Source organism: Scyliorhinus torazame, chromosome 1 (assembly GCF_047496885.1).
Source record: "Scyliorhinus torazame isolate Kashiwa2021f chromosome 1, sScyTor2.1, whole genome shotgun sequence".
NCBI classification, from domain to species: domain Eukaryota; kingdom Metazoa; phylum Chordata; class Chondrichthyes; order Carcharhiniformes; family Scyliorhinidae; genus Scyliorhinus; species Scyliorhinus torazame.
In genome coordinates, this window is record NC_092707.1 from 299,974,847 (window position 1) to 299,994,116 (window position 19,270).

Consider the following 19,270-nt stretch of genomic DNA (forward strand, 5'->3'; position numbering starts at 1 on the left):
GGAAAGAAAATTTAAAACATCTGATGGAGTTATTTGATCGACTTCAGGAGGCGGGTCTGGTGATAAACCTGGCCAAAAGTGAATTTGGAAACGCCCAAGTCACTTTCCTTGGCTATACAATTGGACAGGGTCGAATGGTCACACGGGATGTGAAACCAACAGTTATTGAGGAGTTTCCATTACCCTCAAGACAAAGGGAAATAATGCGATTTCTTGGCGTGAGTGGATTTGATCGAACATTTGTGCAAAACGTTTTGTAGCGTGATTGCTCCATTGATAGACTTGCTGAAGAAACATCGAAAATTTCAATGGACAGCGGACTTTCAACAGGCATTTGACTGCCTGAAATCTGTGATAACCAATGCTCCTGTGTTGGAGAATTGCAAGGGACTTTGTGATCAGATTGAACTAAAGTATCTGACTTTAAAGAGAAATGCTGAGGCGTAGAGAAATGGACGGATCGTGCAGAGACCTTCTTGTTCAAAGAGACTTTCAATCAAGAATAATTTAAGTTGGAGGAAGAAAGAAAAATGGACTATATTATTGTACCTGTTTGCGTGTGGGTTTTTTTGAAACAAAAAAGTATATTTACTGTGTGCATTTCTTAAAGGTTGGTGAAAAGGTGAAAAATGAAACCATCTTGAAGTTGATGGGTTTTTTTTTTCTTGGGGGGAGGTGTCATGTGAGAGTACCTTTAAGAAATGGGTGTTTATAAATGGGTGTGTATATAAATATCTGTAGTGTGTACCTTTAAGAAATGGGTGTTTACTACTGCAGTGATGTCAGAGAGTCGGTGGAGCGGGGCTGTATGTCAGCTTTTTACTTTTGTTTTTGAGCAGGCTGCAGGGTGTGCTTTAGTTTTGTTTTCAGTGTTGGAGCTGAAGCCAGACAGAGCAGGTGCACTGTTGATCTCTCTGCCATGAAAAGACTATCTCTTGATCATTTGGTGAATTCAAAATTATAAATGTTCTCAGCAGTGAATGTAAACCTAATGTGCTTCTGTTAAAAGTTGTTTTTAAGTCATATGGATGGTAAAAGGAAAGCTTAAAGGATTACTTAGTGTTGTATTCTTTGGGGGATGTATTTGAATTAATGGTTGCTAAGATGTTCACTGTATGTTTTAAAAAGGTTAACTTGAGTTCATAGAATAAACATTGTTTTGCTTTAAAAAATACTTTTCCATTTCTGCTGTACCACACCTGTAGAGTGGGCCATGTGCTCCCCATACCACAATCTATTAAAAGTTGTGGGTCAGGTGAACTCCATGATACACTTTGGGGTTCTCTAAACCCTGGCCCATAACAAGATACAAAATCTTTAGTTCTGTCATTTTATTACTTTTGCAACATCTGCAGGAAAGAATTCCTGCAATACTAATAACAATTAGGCTTGTGATGGATATTGATTTCTGGAAGGCCTGTCGATTAGATTCTTTGTCTATGTAAAAAAAAACAATGTCAGAAATTTCTATAACCTTATTAATACTCACTATCTTCAGCTCTTGGCTCCATTTCTTCTTCTTCAATTACACTGAAGGAAAATAATCAAATAGCACTTGAACAATTTTTAAAAGACCTCAAATTTAGAACATCAAACAATATAATAATACTAGGAAATATAAAATATGGAAAGGGAAATGTCACAAATGAACACTGTCAATTTTTAGATTTCAAAGACAGGACCGAACAAAATAATAAAAGGAAGAATACCCTTGAGGGATAAATATTTCAAAGATACACCCAGAACTCTCAAGGACACAGAACAACACAGAATGGAAAAGTAGGAAAGAAGGGACTTGATTTTAACTCTGTGCACCTTGATGGGGTTTGAATGGGTTAAAATTGGGCCTGTAAGGGTCCTTCCTGTTCGTTTCCTTATTTCCTATTTCTTTTACTTTGTTGTTATTGTTTTTGGTCCCATGGATCATTAATTGACATATAACTTTAAGGGACTCAAAAGTTGCAAAATAGAACAGTATACTGTGAAGATTTACATAGAAACATACAGGAAGCAAACATACATAGAAAATAGAAGCAGGTGAAGGCCATTTGGCCCTTCGAGCCTGCTCCGCCATTCATTATGATCATGGCTGATCATCAAGTTCAATACCCTGATCCCGCCTTCCCCTCATATCCCTTGATCCCTTGATCCCTTTAGCCCTAAGAGCTATATCGAATTCCTTCTTGAAATTACACAATGTTTTGGCCTCAACTACTTTCTGATGTAGTGAAATCCACAGATTCACCACTCTCTGAGTGAAGAAATTTCTCCTCACCTCAGTCCTAATCCCTTACCCCTTATCCTCAAACTATGACCCCTAGTTCTGGACCCCCCACCATCCAAATCATTAATATATAGTTCTCTCATCCAAATCATTAATATATAATGTGAACAGTTGGGATCCTAGCACCTTGTGGTACCCACTAGTCACTGCCTGCCAATCGGAAAATGACCCATTTATTCCAACATTTTGCTTCCTGTCTGCTAACCAGTGTGAGGGGTTTGCCTCCTCATCAACCCCTCCTGGTGCTCGGACGTGGCGATCGTGGTGAACTACTGCTACCCGGACCTGGAATACCTGACGGTGAAGTGCCGCCCATACTAACTTCCGCGGGAGTTCACTTCTGCCATCATCACAGCAGTCTACATCCCACCCCAGGCGGATGTGAAGAAGGCACTTGATGAATTGTTCACCACTATAAATACAAAGGCCTTGTTCACCGTGGCCGAAGACTTCAACCAGGCCACCCTCAAGAGTGTACTGCCAAAATTGCACCAACACATCTCCTGTACCACTTGGGGCCCCAGCATCCTTGATCATTGCTACAAAAACATCAAGGGCACCTACCGATCCATCCCCCGACCGCACTTCGGAAAATCCGTCCACAAGACGGTGCTCCTTCTTCCAGCATACAAGCAGAAACTTATTCGGGACAATCCGGTTAAGAAGGTCATGCTATGCTGGTCCAAGGCAACAGAAGTGCTCCTACGCGACTGCTTGGAGTCAGTGGACTGGTCCACATTCAAGAATTTAAAGGCCATCCTAAACGAGTATGCCACCACCGTCACAGACTTCATCAATAATTGTGTAGAAGATTGTGTGCCAAAGAAGGTAGTACATGCGTTCCTCAACCGGGAACCATGGACAACTACTGAAGGCCAGGTCTGAGGCGTTCAAGACAGGCGATCCTGACCTATACAAGAAATCTAGGTACGACCTCCGCAAAGGCATCAGGAATGCCAAGAGACAATACCAGACTAAGCTAAAATCACAGACTAATGGTACAGATTCTTGTTGGTTGTGGCAAGGCTTAAACAACGTAATGGGCTACAAAGCAAAGCCGAGTAGAATCTCGGCAGCAGTGCACCTCTCTCCGATGAACTCAATGCGTTCTATGCTCGGCTCGAACAGAAATCAGCAAACTGTTGTCAACTGCCACAGCAGCCTTGGACCCACCGCCACAGCTTCCGAAGTCAGATCGTTCTTCTTGAAAGTGAACCTTCAGAAAGCAATGTGTCCTGACATAATCCCTGGTTCTGCACTCAGATCATGCATGGACCAACTGGCGGGTATGTTCGCGGACATCTTCAACCTCTCCCTACTCCATTCCGAGGTTCTCACCTGCTTCAAGAAGACCATCGGTGCTAAAGAAGAACCAGGCCACGTGCCTCAACGACTACCATCCAGTGGCCTTGACATCAATCATTATAAAGTGCTTTGAGTGGTTGGTCAAGAAACACATCAACTCCATACTTCTAGAATGCCTTGATCCATTGCAATATTTATACCGCCACACCAGTCCACATAAAATGAAATGAAATGAAAATCGCTTAATGTCACGAGTAGGCTTCAATGAAGTTACTGTGAAAAGCCCCTAGTCGCCACATTCCGGCGCCTGTTCGGGGAGGCTGGTACGGGAATTGAGCCGTGCTGCTGGCCTGCCTTGGTCTGCTTTAAAAGCCAGCGATTTAGCCGAGTGAGCTAAACCAGCCCCAGCCACATCTCCCTGGACCTACACTCATTCCTGAAGCATCTCGACAACAAGGACTCCTACGTCAGACTCCTATTCATTGACTACAGCTCCTCCTTCAACACCATAATTCCAGCCAAGCTCATATCTAAACTCCAAAACCTAGGACTTGCCTCCTCCCTCTGCAATTGGATCCTCAACTTCCTGACCCATAGACCACAATCAGTAAGGATAAACAACAACACCTCCTCCATGATAGTCCTTAACACCGGGGACCCGCAAGGTTGCATACATAGCCCCTTACTGTACTCCCTATACACCACGACTGCATGACAAAATTTGGCTCCAACTCAATCTACAAATTTGCTGATGACACGGCGGTAGTGGGGCAGATCGCAAACAATGATGAAATGAAAATGAAAATGAAATGAAAATCGCTTATTGTCACGAGTAGGCTTCAATGAAGTTACTGTGAAAAGCCCCAAGTCGCCACATTCCGGCGCCTGTTCGGGGAGGCTGGTACGGGAATCGAACCGTGCTGCTGGTCTGCCTTGGTCAGACCAGCAGCACCGATGGTCTTTTTGAAGCAGTTGGGAACCTCGGAATGGAGTAGGGAGAGGTTGAAGATGTCAGACCCAGTGTGCTAAACCAGCCCCTAAGTCAGAGTACATGAGGAAGATAGAGAACCTAGTGGTGTGGTGCAATAACAACAATCTCTCCCTAACATCAGCAAAACGAAGGAGTTGGTCATTGACTTCAGGAAGCGGAGAATCATACGCACCCCTATCTGCAATGTGCCCGGGTGGAAATGGTTGATAACTTCAAATTCCTTGGTGTGCACCAACAACCTTCTTGATCCACCCACATCGACGCTGCGACCAAGAAAGCACAACAGCACCTATACTTCCTCAGGAAACTACATTGGCTTTTACCAATTTTTACAGATGCATCATAGAAGGCATCCTATCGGGCTGCATCACAACCTGGTATGGCAACTGCTCGGCCCAAGACCACAAGAAACTGCAGCGAGTCGTGAACACAGCCCAGTCCACCACGCGGACCCGCCTCCTATCCATTCGCTCTGTCTACATGTCCCGCTGCCTTGCAAAGGCGGGCAGCATAATCAGAGACCCCTTCCACCTGGATTATTCTCTCTTCCAACTTCTTCCATCGGGCAAGAGATACACAAGTCTGAGAACACGCACTAACAGATTCAAAAAAAGCTTCTTCCCCGCTGTTACCAGACTCCTAAATGACCCTCTTATGGACTGAACTGATCTCTTCATGCACCTTCTCTAATGAGTAGTACTACACTCAGTATGCTTCACCCAATGTCAATGTATTTACATTGTGTATTTATCATATGCCCTATGTTTTTCATGTATGGAATGATCTATCTGGACTGTATGCAGAAGAATACTTTTCACTGTACCTCGGTACACGTGACAATAAATCCAAATCCACACCATCTTGCTATCCATCTCAAGACACTACCCACAATACCATGCGCTTTAACTTTACATAGTAATCTGCTATGTGAGATCTTGTTGAAAGCCTTCTGAAAGTCTAATTAAACCACATCCACCAGTTTTCCCTGGTCAACTTTACTAGTTGCATCTTCAAGGAATTCTAGTAGATTTGTCAAGCATAATTTTCCTTTCAGATTTTGTCTGATTACACCACTGCTTTCCAAATGCTGTGCTATGAAATCCTTGATAATGGACTAGAGCAACTTCTCTACAACTGACATTGGGTTCACTGGTCTGTAGTTTCCTGTTTTCTCTCTACCTCCATTTTTGAATAGCAGGACTATTTGGGCAGCATGGTATGGATGTTTTCGGCAGGTCGGTTCGGTGAGGACTGCACTTGATGCAGCGATGCGAGAAACAGACCTCTAACACTGTAGAAGATCCAACACGGTTTTATTGAACGATAGAACTAACATACATATTTAACTGTGGGTCGACACTATACTGAACTGACTGGAGACCTTGTAGTAGCCTGACCAGACTTACTCGCTACCGCATGATGTTTGCACTGTGCTAGCTCGTGGACTCTGAGTGTCTCAGTGGCTGGGTCCCGAGAGAGCGGGAAACCTAGTGCCCTCTGGCTTTATAGTGGTAGTGTCCTGTCTAGTGATTGGCTGCACTGTGCTGTGTGCTTACTGGTCATCCTGTGTGTCAATCACTGCCTGTCTGCACTTCATTATATACATGCGTGGATATTATGACATCTCCCCCCTTTTAAAAAAAATAAATACTAAGGTGTGGATGCTTATAAATACCTGACTATATACAGAAAGATGTCTAAACGGACGTATATACATAGGAAGGTTGCGATAGTGCTGATACATGGCAAACAAAACGATATTTACAGAGGTCCAATTGGTGAAATCACAAAAATGTACAAAAGCTCAGTCTATAGATTTAGTCTTTGTGGTGGGCGCCGAATTCTAGTTGATAGCCGCAGAGGCGGATTAGGAGCCGCCTGCGCTTGGAGAGGCGGGATCGCTGGCATCGCAGTGGGCGCGTGGACCGGCAGGATTGCTGGTAGATCGGTGGCATCGTGGTAGGGTACATCCGGAGGAGGCATCGTAGGCAGCGGGGCACGCCGGTCAGGTAGCGGGCGTGGAACTCTTCGCAGTGCCCGTCTGTTGCGCCATCAGCCATGCGGACAAGGAATGGTCTTGGGGCCACTTGTTTGAGCACAACAGCTGTGGCTGACCAGCCGCCGTCAGGCAACTGTACGTGAACATGATCAGTTGGGGCCAGCTCGGGCAGATCCGTGGCATGGGCATCGTACGTGGCTTTCTATTGGGCCCGTGACTGCTGCACTTTCTGTAGGACCGTGAGGTAGCCAAGGTCTGGAACGTGGATGGCTGGAACTCTGGTCCTCAGAGTGCGATTCATGAGCATCTGGGCTGGATCGCCAGGTTAAAATCGGAGCCTGAATCTGCAGCTTTGCACAGCAGCCGCTTTACAATGTGGACCCCTTTTTCGGCCTTCCCGTTTGACTGCGGGTAGTGAGGACTGGAGGTAACGTGACAGAAGTTGTAGGACTGTGCGAAGTCAGACCATTCCTGGCTGTAAAAGCAAAGACCGTTGTCACTCATTACCGTGAGTGGTATCCCATACCTGGCGAATGTTTCTTTGCAGGCTTTGATTACCGCCTTCGACGTGAGGTCAGACAGTTTCACTACTTCTGAGTAACTGGAGAAGTAGTCGACCAGGAGTACGTAGTCACGCCCCTTGGCGTGGAAAAGGTCTACACCTACTTTGGACCACGGAGAGGTCACGATCTCGTGCTGCTTCAACGTTTCTTTGGGTTGAGCTGGCTGAAACTTCTGACAGGTAGGGCAGTTGAGGACTGTGTCGGCAATGTCCTGGCTGACGCTCGGCCAATAGACCACCTCCCGTGCTCTGCGTCAGCATTTCTCGAACCCAAGGTGACCCTCATGGAGTTGGCCCAGCACCATAGCACGCATGCTCTGAGGAATTACGATTCTGTTGAGTTTCAGAAGGATTCCCTCCACCACCGTCAGGTCGCCTTTTACGTTATAGAACTGGGGACATTGTCCCTTCTGCCAGCCATTGCTGAGGTGCTGCATCACGCGCTGCAGCAGAGGATCCTTGGCTGTCTCCTCATGAATTTGGACCACCCGTTCGTCGGAGGCCGGAAGGTTCGAGGCACACAACTGCATTTGGGCTTCAATGTGGCAGACGAAGTCACTTTGTTCATGCGGTGTGGTAATGGACCTGGACAGGGCATCTGCAACGATCAGCTCTTTACCTGGCGTGTAGGCCAATTCGAAGGCCATAGCGGCGTAGCTTTAGAAGAATACTCTGTAACCGAGGTGTCATGTGGTTTAAATCCTTCTGGATTATGTGGACTAGAGGCCTATGGTCCGTCTCTACCGTGAATTTCGGCAGGCCATAAACATAGTCGTGGCACTTGACTATCCCTGTTAGGAGGCCCAGACACTCCTTCTCAATCTGAGCATACGGTTGCTCAGTGGGCGTCATGGCCCTGGAGGCATACGCCACTGGAGCCCAGGATGCGGAGTCATCCCACTGAAGGAGCACCACCCCAATGCCGTCCTGGCTTGCATCAGTTGATATCTTGGTTTCCTTGGTTGGGTCGAAGAATGCGAGGATCGGGGCTGTCGTGAGTTTTGCTTTCAGCTCGCGCCATTCCTCTTCATGTGTTGGCAGCCACTGGAATTCCCTCGACTTTCTGACGAGGTGGCGGAGGGCCGTGGTGTGGGATGCCATATTGGGAATGAATTTCCCGAGGAAGTTGACCATTCCGAGCAAGCGGAGGACCGCCTTTTTGTCCTCCGGGGTCTTCATGGCGTTGATCGCCGAGACCTTGTCGGCGTCTGGCCGTACACCCTGCTGCGAGATGTGCTCACCTAGGAATTTGATCTCCGATTGACCAAATGAGCACTTGGCCCTGTTGAGCTGAAGACCATGTTCATGGATTCTTTGGAATACCTGCTTGAGACGAGCGATGTGTTCCTGGGGCGTTGTGGACCAGATAATGACATTGTCGACGTACACTCGCACACCCTCGATGCCCTCTATCATCTGTTCCATGATACGATGAAATACTTTGGAGGCAGATATGATGCCAAAAGGCATCCTGTTGTAGCAGTAACGACCAAACGGGGTGTTGAACGTACACAACTTGCGACGGGACGCGTCCAGTTGTATTTGCCAAAAACCCTTGGGGGCATCGAGCTTCGTAAAGAATTTGGCATGAGCCATCTCACTGGTCAACTCTTCTCGTTTTGGTATCGGGTAATACTCCCTCATGATGTTGCGGTTTAGATCCTTAGAGTCAATGCAAATGCGAAGCTCCCCTGACGGCTTCTTGACGCAGACCATGGAGCTGACCCAGTCTGTGGGCTCTGTAACCTTTGATATGATGCCCTGGTCTTGGAGGTCCTGTAATTGCATCTTCAGACGATCCTCGAGGGGCGCCAGCACCCAGCGAGGTGCATGAATTACAGGGGTGGCGTTCGGTTTGAGCAGGAATTTGTATTGGTATGGGAGCGTGCCCATCCCGTCGAACACGCTGTGGTACTGCGTGATGATGTCATCTATGTCGGCTTGCAAGTTCAGTCGCCGGTGTTGATGACATGGTATGGACGCGTTGAACAAGGTTCAGGAGTTTGCAGGCACGAGCACCGAGCAGGGATGCTCTGTCAGGCCCGATGATTTCAAACCGCAGTGTCGCCTTGATCGCCTTATTGGATACCCCCAGTTGACACGAGCCACTGGCAGCTATGGCGTTGCCATTGTAGTCAAGGAGCTGGCAAGCCGGTGGAAGAATGCTTGGTTTGGCGCGGATGGTGTCGAGGTTGGATTTCGAGATGAGATTCGCCGATGCGCCGGTGTCGAATTTGAACTGGATGCGAGGCTTGTTCACTGTGAGGACAGCAGACCACTCATTGTTGGGATCCACACTGAGGATCGAGAGGCCTTGCGTAGGTGTGGTGGAAGGCAGCGCATGCGTAGTTATGATGCCCACCCGGTATGGGGACTTGAGGCAGTCAGCATCAGAGTCCGTTGGGCTGTTGGGATCGTACTCTGGCATGCCTTGTTGTATTGAGCGGACACTTCTGCGCCGCAGCTGGGATCGCTGGATGCTGAGCGGTGGAGCAGATCTGCAAAGGGCTGCGTAGTGGCCAAGCTTGCCACACTGTAGACACCGGCGTCCTTTTGCCGGACATTGCCGCTTTAAGTGGGTGGAGCCACAATTCGGGCACGTCATGATGCCGACATCAGCGCGTTCCGTGCGCCATCGCGCATGCGCAGTGCGGTCGGTCGATGTACGCACCTGCGCAGTCGGGTTGTCGGGCTCGTCGTCCACTCGGTCGTGGCGCGCATGCGCAGGGACCCGGGAAAAGCACGCGAAACGGCCACTCTCCTCGATGCTCAGGCCCTGCATTTGTGCAATGGCCTGCACCCGTTCCGCCTTGTGGGAGGGCAGCTTCGCAGGTTCTGCCACCCTGATGTGGGAGTAATGATTCTTAGCATGCTCATGGACAACGCACGTCTCGATAGCGACAAAGGGGGTCAACTGTCTGACTTTCAGGAGCTGCCGCCGAAGGGAGTCGGTGTGGACCCCGAAAACGATCTGATCCCAGATCATGGAATCAGCTGTCGAGTCATAGTTACATGACTGCGCTAGGATGTGAAGATTGGTGACGAAGGACTGAAAAGGTTCATCCTTACCCTGAAGCCTCTGCTGGAAAACGTACCGTTCAAAGCTCTCATTCACCTCAATGTCGCTGTCTAACTTCAGCAGGACTGTTTTGAATTTTGTTTTGTCTTCGCCGTCAGCGAACGTGAGTCAGTTGTAGTTGTGGATGGCGTGGTCCCCCGGGATGGAGAGAAATAGCGCGATCTTCCTGGCATCCGATGCTGCTTCGAGGTCGGAGGCCTCGATGTACCAGAGGAACTTTTGCTTGAAGAGCTTCCAATTTGCGCCGAGGTTGCCAGAGATGCAGAGCTGCGGAGGAGGCTGGATGTTTTCCATGTCACCGGATGGCTGCTTGCTGGTCAATGCTGATTCACTCGAGGTAGGTCCGTCAATTTTCAGTCTCACTCCGTGGTACCATGATGTGTTAGGCAGGTCGGTTCGGTGTGGACTGCACTCGATGCAGCGATGCGAGTAACAGACCTCTCACACTGTAGAAGATCCAGCACGGTTTTATTGAACGATAGAACTAACATACATATTTAACTGTGGTTCGACACTATACTGAACTGACTGGAGACCTTGTACTAGCCTGACCAGACTTACTAGCTACCGCATGGTGTTTGCACTGTGCTAGCTCGTGGACTCTGACTGTCTCAGTGGCTGGGTCCAGAGAGAGCGGGAAATCTAGTGCCCTCTGGCTTTATAGTGGATGTGTCCTGCCTGGTGATTGGCTGCACTGTGCTGTGTGCTTACTGGTCATCCTGTGCGTCAATCACTGCCTGTCTGCACGTCATTATATACATACGTGGATATTATGACAGGCAGCACAGTGGGCAGCACTGATGCTTCACAGCGCCAGGGTCCCAGCTTCGATTCCCAGCTTGGGTCACTGTCTGTGCAGCGTCTGCACATTCTCCCTGTGTCTGCGTGGGTTTCCACTAGGTGCTCCGGTTTCCTCCCACAAGTCCTGAAAGACGTGCTGTTAGATGAATTGGACATTCTGAATTCTCCCTCTGTGTACTTGAACTGGCGCCGGAATGTGGCGACTAGGGGCTTTTCACAATAACTTCATTGCAGTGTTAATGTAAGCCTACTTGTGACAATAAATATTCTTCTTATTATTATATTAGCTATCCTTCACTCTGTAAGAACCATTCCAGAGTCCAAAGAATTTTGGAAAATGACCACCACTATTTATAGGGCCACTTCCCTAAGTACTCTGGGATGAAAATTATCAGGCTCTGGAGATTTATCCACCTTCAATCCTATTAATTTCCCAAAACTATTTCTCTACTAATATATATTTCCCTCAGCTCCTCTCTAAAATTTGTGGTACTCAGAACTTCCGGTACATTATTCCTGTCTTCCTTTGTGGACAGTAAGAAGTTTTACCACACCAGGTTAAAGTCACACAGGTTTGTTTCGATGTCACTAGCTTTCGGAGCGCTGCTCCTTCCTCAGGTGAATGAAGAGGTATGTTCCAGAAACATATATATAGACAGATTCAAAGATGCCAGACAATGCTTGGAATGCGAGCATTAGCAGGTGATTAAATCTTTACAGATCCAGAGATGGGGTAACCCCAGGTTAAAGAGGTGTGAATTGTGTCAAGCCAGGACAGTTGGTAGGATTTTGCAGGCCAGATGGTGAGGGATGAATGTAATGCAACATGAATCCCAGGTCCCGGTTGAGGCCGCAATCATGTGTGCGGAACTTGGCTCTCAGCTTCTGCTCGGCGATTCTGCGTTGTCGCGCGTCCTGAAGGCCGCCTTGGAGAACGCTTACCCAGAGATCAGGGGCTGAATGCCCTTGACTGCTGAAGTATTCCCCGACTGGAAGGGAACATTCCTGCCTGGTGATTGTCGCACGATGTCCGTTCATTCGTTGTTGCAGCGCCTGCATGGTCTCGCCAATGTACCACGCTTCGGGACATCCTTTCCTGCAGCGTATGAGGTAGACAACGTTGGCCGAGTCGCACGAGTATCTACCGCGTACCTGGTGGGTGGTGTTCTCGGGTGTAATGGTGGTATCCATGTCGATGATCTGGCACGTCTTGCAGAGATTGCTGTGGCAGGGTTGTGTGGTGTCGTGGTCACTGTTCTGAAGACTGGGTAGTTTGCTGCAAACAATGGTTTGTTTGAGGTTGCGCGGTTGTTTGAAGGCAAGTAGTGGGGGTGTGGGGATGGCCCTGGCAAGATGTTCATCTTCATCGATGACGTGTTGAAGGCTGTGAAGAAGATGTCGTAGTTTCTCCGCTCCGGGAAAGTACTGTACAACAAAGGGTATTTTGTCGGTTGTGTCCCATGTTTGTCTTCTGAGGAGGTCAGTGCGGTTTTTTGCTGTGACGCGTTGGAACTGTCAATCGATGAGTCGAGCGCCATATCATGTTCGTACGAACGAATTATATATATGTTTCTGGAACATACCTCTTCGTTCACCTGAGGAAGGAGCAGCGCTCCGAAAGCTAGTGACATCGAATCAAACCTGTTGTACTTTAACCTGGTGTTGTAAAACTTCTTACTGTGCTCACCCCAGTCCAACGCCGGCATCTCCACATCATTCCTTTGTGTAGACAGAAGCAAAGTATGAATCTAGTTCCTCAGCCATTTAGAATTTAGATTTTGAATAGAAGAACTCAGACTTTATGGCACCCGAGGGATTCAGTTCAATTGGTTGGCTAGAGGCCAATGGATTGGCATGGGATCGTATTCTGCCCGTCAACAGACAGTTATTAGGCCCTGCCAGGTGGGTTTTATTCAGAGGACCCGGCAGAACTTTCTTGGACACTGAAAGGAGAAGCTGTGTTTTGCTCTTGTTCTCGCTTTTGGCCATATGTTGCCTGCCTGCTGTTTCTGAGTCTGAAAAGAAGTATCGGGACTCTGATGAGTCTCCAGTGAACAGCCTTACAGACTGAAAGCAACGATATCCAACTGGAGGCCTAGTCGGAAATAGAATCATAGAATCATTGAATTTACAGTGCAGAAGGAGGCCATTTGGCCCATCGGGTCAACACCGTCCCCTGAAAGAGCACCCTACTCAAACCCACACCTCCACCCTATCCCCGTAACCCAGCAACCCCACCTAACTATGGAAACTATGGGGCAATTTAGTTTGACCAATTCACCTAACCCGCACATCTTTGGACTGTGGGAGGAAACCAGAGCACCCGGAGGAAACCCACGCACACACGGGGAGAACATGCAGACTCCGCACAGACAGTGGCCCGAGCCGGTAATTGAAACGGGGCCCCTGGTGCTGAGAAGCAACAGTACTAACCACTGTGCTACCGTGCCAATCTAACTGGAGGATGTCAATCTGATACAAAGACTTTTATCCTTTTACTTTGGGTATTACTTTTACATCCCTCCTTCCCCCTGTGTTTGTCTTAGAATCATAGAATTTACAGTGCAGAAAGAGGCCATTCAGCCCATCGAGTCTGCACCAGCCCTTGGAAAGAGCACCCTACTTAAGCCCACGCCTCCACCCGATCTCCGTAACCCAGTAACCCCACCCAACCTTTTTGGACACTAAGGGCAATTTATCATGGCCAATCCACCTAACCTGCACATCTTTGGACTGTGGAAGGAAACCAGAGCACCCGGAGGAAACACATGCAGACACGAGGAGAAAGTGCAAACTCCACACAGACAGTGACCCAAGGCTGGAATTGAACCTGGGACCCTGATGCTGCGAGGCAGCAGTGCTAACCACTGTGCCACCGTGCCATCTTGTGTGTGCGTATCGTGGGTGGGGTGAGTTAAAACGGTGAGGGGGGTGTTAGAAATTAGGTAGTAGTCAACCAATTGTATTTGTTGCCTATTTAATTACAGTTATTGTTATTAATAAATTAACATTCATTAAACACAATTATCAATTGTGTTTAAATTTACAACCTGGCGCGGGATTCTCTAATAATGGGGCTACGTCCCCACGCCCGCGACAAAAATGCGGGCAAATCACTCTGGACTTACCTGGAGAAAGTCCAGAGAGATTCTCCGATTTGCAGGGGGCTCGCAGGGCCCCGGAGTAGTCCTTGCAGCTCTGGCTGCCGGTACGGGGCCCTGCACTTCTGGTCTGGGGTCCGTGCATGCGCACGGCGACGGCCTGCGTCGGCCGCCCCGCGAGACATGGCCACCCACACCGCGGACCGGCACCAAGAAGATCACCTCCAGATCACGCGCGCCCGTCGGTCGGTGGCCCCCGATCGGTAGCCTGGCCATCCTGGAGGCCCCCCCTGTGAATGAGCCCCCCACCAGGGTGCCGTGAACTGAGTCCGCAGCCGCCACGCATAGTTCCCACTGGGTGGAACCATGAGCGGGCCACACCATCGGGAACTCGGCCACTTGACGTTGGAGAATCGCCACGGGGGCTTCTGTCAATGGTCCCTGACCAGCGCGGTCGATTGGCGGCGATTCTCCGAGGGCCGGAGAATCCCGCCCCATGTGACTGTAGTTATTGGGCAGCAAAAGACCAAGGACCTTTGGTGTTTTTAAAATTAAGAGTCCGAGTCAAGTGGGGCTGGAATTGGCCGTGCACTAGCCCAGGGTGTCAGAACTCCAAGTGTGGTACGAAGAATAATGTGGGTGACTAGGAGAAATATCAAGTTTCAGATGTATAGAAATGCTTGCAAGCATACTTGAATTTAATATTCATTAAAACAATGTCAAGGAAAATTTTCTTCTATGAATCTTGAAATAAGTTATGAGTTTTCTTGGACTCCTGTCAGCCTAATTTCTGGAAAAATATGTAGCTAATCTTTCTCATGCTTATCAATGCAAATGAAAACACTCAGAATCTTCCTTTGAAAACTGAATTTTCTCTCCCTTTTCCACCCCTATCTAAAAACATAACTGAAATAATATAATCCTATGAACAATCAGAATACCAACCTCAATTTAAGACATCAATAAAAATAAATCAAGAGGGTGGGAGTGGGGGGTAAGTTATGCACCTGCATGGACAATGACTCCAGCACCAAGTAGCCATCTCCAGAGTCAGGACAACACTGAATAAGTCAAGCCCAAATAAAGCTGACATTCCAAACAGAATCCCCTCCCTCTCCACCATACTAAACAGAGAGAATCAGAGATAAGGGGGGAACCTGATAAAGAGGCCGATTATAAAGTCTGTGCTCTCTCATGATGCAAGAAGGTCCAGTGACTCTATGTCATTCATTCTTGCAAGTTATAAGGGGCAACTTGAGAAGCCAATTTCATCCAACAAAATATATCAATCAAAAGTTAATAACCAAACCTTCGGAACAAAAGAATCTCAAACACATTGGGAGGTTGGACTGTTACTCGCTTTAAGAATTTAATATGAAAACTGCAGCAATTTATACGGCCTTTGAAAATTGCAAATTACATCAAAAGCAAAGTTACCTGTCTGCATATTGAGTTTGTTCCTTTTTATCCTCTTTGACTGAAAATTCAATATCCCAGCAGATGCATTTCCATTTCTTTTCATATCGCAGAAGCTGCTCAGGCTTCTTTTTCTTCTTTTTCTTCGGAGTGGCTGTTTCACGTGTGCCCCATGAAACGTTATTCATGTTTACCATGGAGTAAATTGGCAACAGCAAGTATCCACTGGGGATACAAATGATGTACAGCAGTCCATAAAGAACAAGGGGGAATTCCTGGGGATGCAGCATTGCTGTTGAGACGAAGAGGATTATCATGGAGATGAAGAACAAGCCTGTCGGAGTGATAAAGGTGTTTTCTTTGACCATTTCACCTAAAAGCACAGAACATGATGTTAGTAATACAGAAATAGTTCCTGGCTCATCTTTCCCACCAACAGACTGCAGGTGAATGTGTGAAAATGAGCTTATGTTCACGTGAAATCCTTTGTCTCGTTTTTCTTTTATAAATATTTTATTGAGGTATTTATGGCTTTATAACAGTAACAGAAGAAACAGTGTACATACAAATATAAACATAGTGCAAAGGCCATCTTCCTCCCTCACAGGTTCCACCTTTCCTAACCCCCTACTCTAAACTAAACTACCCCCCAACGACCCCTCCCCCCCCCCCGCCTTCTGCTGACAATTAATTTTCCCCAAAGAAGTCGAAGAACGGCTGTCATCTCCGGTCAAACCCTAACATTGACCCTCTCAGGGGCGAACTTGATTTTCTCCAGACAGAGAAAGCTAGCCATGTCAGTTAGCCAGGTCTCTGACTTCGGGGGCTTTGAGTCCCTCCAAACTAATCATATCCGTCTCCGGGCTACCAGAGAGGCAAAGGCTGCCTCTCTCTCCTCCTGGATTCCCGGGTCTTGCGACACTCCGAAAATTGCCACCTCTGGACTCGGCGCCACCCTTGTTTTCAACACCTTGGACATGACATCCGCAAACCCCTGCCAGAATCCCCTGAGCTTCGGACATGCACAGAACATATGGACATGGTTCGCTGGTCCTCCCGCACACCTTGCGTCTACCCCAAAGAACCTGCTCATCCAGACCACTGACATGCGAACCCAGTGAACGACCTTGAACTATATCAGGCTGAGCCTGGCACATGATGTGGACGCCTTGACTTTGCTCAACACGTCTGCCCAGAGACCATCCTTAATCTCTCCTCCTAACTCCTCTTCCCATTTGTGCTTCAGCTCCTCGGTCTATGTCTCCTCTGACCCCATGAGTTCCTTATAAATGTCCAAAACCCTCCCTTCTTCCACCCACATTCTGGAAACTACCCTGTTCTGTATCCCCCTTGGTGGTAAGAGCCGGCAGGTTGAGACCTGCCTGCGTAGGAAGTCCCGTGTCTGCAGGTACCTAAACTCGTTCCCTCCCATCAATTCAAATTTCTCCTCCAACTCCCTCAGACTGGGAAAGCTCCCATCCTCTTGATCCCTGCTCTCTGCCATCTCCGGTACCCTCCATCTAGCCTCCCCGGGGCAAAACGGTGATTATTACAGATTAGAGGCCAGACCGATGCTCCCTCTGCTCCCACATGTCTCCTCCATTGCCCCCAGACTCTCAGGGCCGCGACCACCACGGGGCTGGTGGAGTACCGCGCCGGCGGGAACGGCAGAGGCGCAGTTACCAACGCCCCCAAAGTAGAGCCCTTACAAGATGCCGCTTCTACTCTCTCCCACACCGACCCCCCCCACCACCATCCACTTCCTAATCATGGCTATATTCGCCGCCCAGTAATAATTACTAAAATTCGGCAGCGCCAGCCCGCCCTCCCCCCGGCTGCGCTCCAACATCCCATTTTTAACTCGCGGGGTCTTGCCCGCCCATACAAAGCCAGAGATCACCTTGTTGACCCGTTTAAAAAAGGACCGAGGAATAAAGATGGGTAGACACTGAAACACAAACAGGAATCTCGGGACGACCGTCATTTTCACTGTCTGTACCCTCCCAGCCAGTGACAGCGGGAGCACGTCCCACTTTCCAAAATCCTCCTTCATTTGGTCTACTAGTCGGGCCAGATTAAGCTTGTGCAGCCGTTCCCATTCCCATGACACCTGGATGCCTAGGAACCGGAAGCTTCCCCCCACCACTCTAAAAGGCAGCCCCCCCAATCGCCTCTCCTGCCCCCTTGCCTAGATCGCGAACATCTCACTTTTCCCCACGTTCAATTTGTAACCCGAAAACCGGCCAAAATCCCCCAGAATCCTCATAATTTCTTTCATCCCTTCCAGTGGGTCCAACACATATAAGAGCAGGTCGTCTGCGTATAGCGAGACTCTGTGTTCCACACCACCCCCGGACCAGTCCCTTTCTGCTCTTTGAGGCTCTCGATGCAATTGCCAGCGGCTCTATGGCCAGTGCAGCAACAACAGCAGGGGAAGGGGACATCCCTGCCTCGTCCCCCGGTGCAGCCTAAAATAGCCCAATGGCAACCTGTTCGTCCGAACACTTGCCACGGGCGCCTGATACAGCAGCCTGACCCAGTCAATGAAGTCCCATCCAAATCCAAACTGCCCCAGTACTTCCCACAGATAATCCCATTCCACCCGATCAAATGCCTTCTCTGCATCCATTGCGATCACTACCTCTACGTCTATACCCTCTGGAAGCATCATAATTACATTCAGCAGCCTTCTTACGTTGGCCGCCAACTGCCTTCCCTTAACAAATCCCGTCCGGTCCTCCCCATTCACGTCCGGAACGCAGTCTTCAATCCTTGAGGACAAAATCTTAGCCAACAGTTTGGCATCTACCTTTAGTAGGGAGATCGGTCTGCAGGACCCGTATAATTCCGGTCCTTATCCCGCTTCAGGATCAATGAGATAGTGGCCTGTGACATCGTCGGGGGAAGCCCCCCTCTCTCCCTTGCCTCATTAAATGTTCTCATCAGCAGTGGCCCCAGTATCCAAGAGAACCTTTTGTAAAACTCCACTGGGTACCCGTCCGGCCCCGGGGCTTTACCCGACTGCATGGCCTTCAGCCCTTCTGCTATCTCTTCCAACCCGATCGGGGCCCCCAGCCCTTCTACCAATTCTTCGTCAATCTTCGGGAACCTCAGCCTCTCTAAGAATTGCCTCATCCCCTCTAGCCCAGCTGGGGGTTCTGACTCATACAGCCTTCTGTAGAATTCCTGAAACGCCTTATTTACCGCAGCTGAATCTCCGACCAGGTTTCCCTCCCTGTCCCTTACTTTCCCAATCTCCCTGCTTGCCTCCCGCTTTCTGAGCTGCTGGGCGAGCATTCTACTATCCTTCTCCCCATATTAATAAATCGTCCCCCTTGCCTTCCTCAGCAGCTCCACCGCCTTCCCTGTAGTTAACAAGCCAAACTCCGCCTGTAGCCTCCGTCGTTCCCTTAGAAGCCCTGCCACTGGGGCCTCCGCACAACTCCTGTCGACCTGTAATATGTCCTTTATCAGTCAGTCCAACTCTGCTCTGTCTACCTTCTCCCTGTGGGCCATATCAAGATCAGCTTCCCTCTAACCACCGCCTTCAGCGCCTCCCAGACCACTGCAACTGAAACTTCCCCATGTCGTTCTGGATAGTTCTGGATACATTTCCTCAGCTGCCCACACACCTCCTTATCTGCTAAAAGTCCCATGTCCAGCCTCCAGTGCGGGCGTTGGCCACCCTCCTTGCTCATCTGTAGGTCAACCCAGTGCGGGGAATGATCCGAG

At 48.7% G+C, this 19,270-nt stretch overlaps 1 protein-coding gene across 1 annotated transcript in view; it reads right to left on the reverse strand.

The window, feature by feature from the left end:
- The window catches only part of LOC140421398 (chitin synthase chs-2-like), a 126,901-nt gene that overhangs the window by 23,874 nt on the left and 83,757 nt on the right, over positions 1-19,270 (reverse strand). Inside the window, exons 12-13 of the mRNA XM_072506101.1 lie at positions 15,560-15,911; positions 1,490-1,530 (exon numbers count right to left, since the gene is read on the reverse strand). Coding sequence (XP_072362202.1) covers positions 1,490-1,530; positions 15,560-15,911 — 393 coding nt within the window. The remainder of the gene's footprint in view (positions 1-1,489; positions 1,531-15,559; positions 15,912-19,270) is intronic.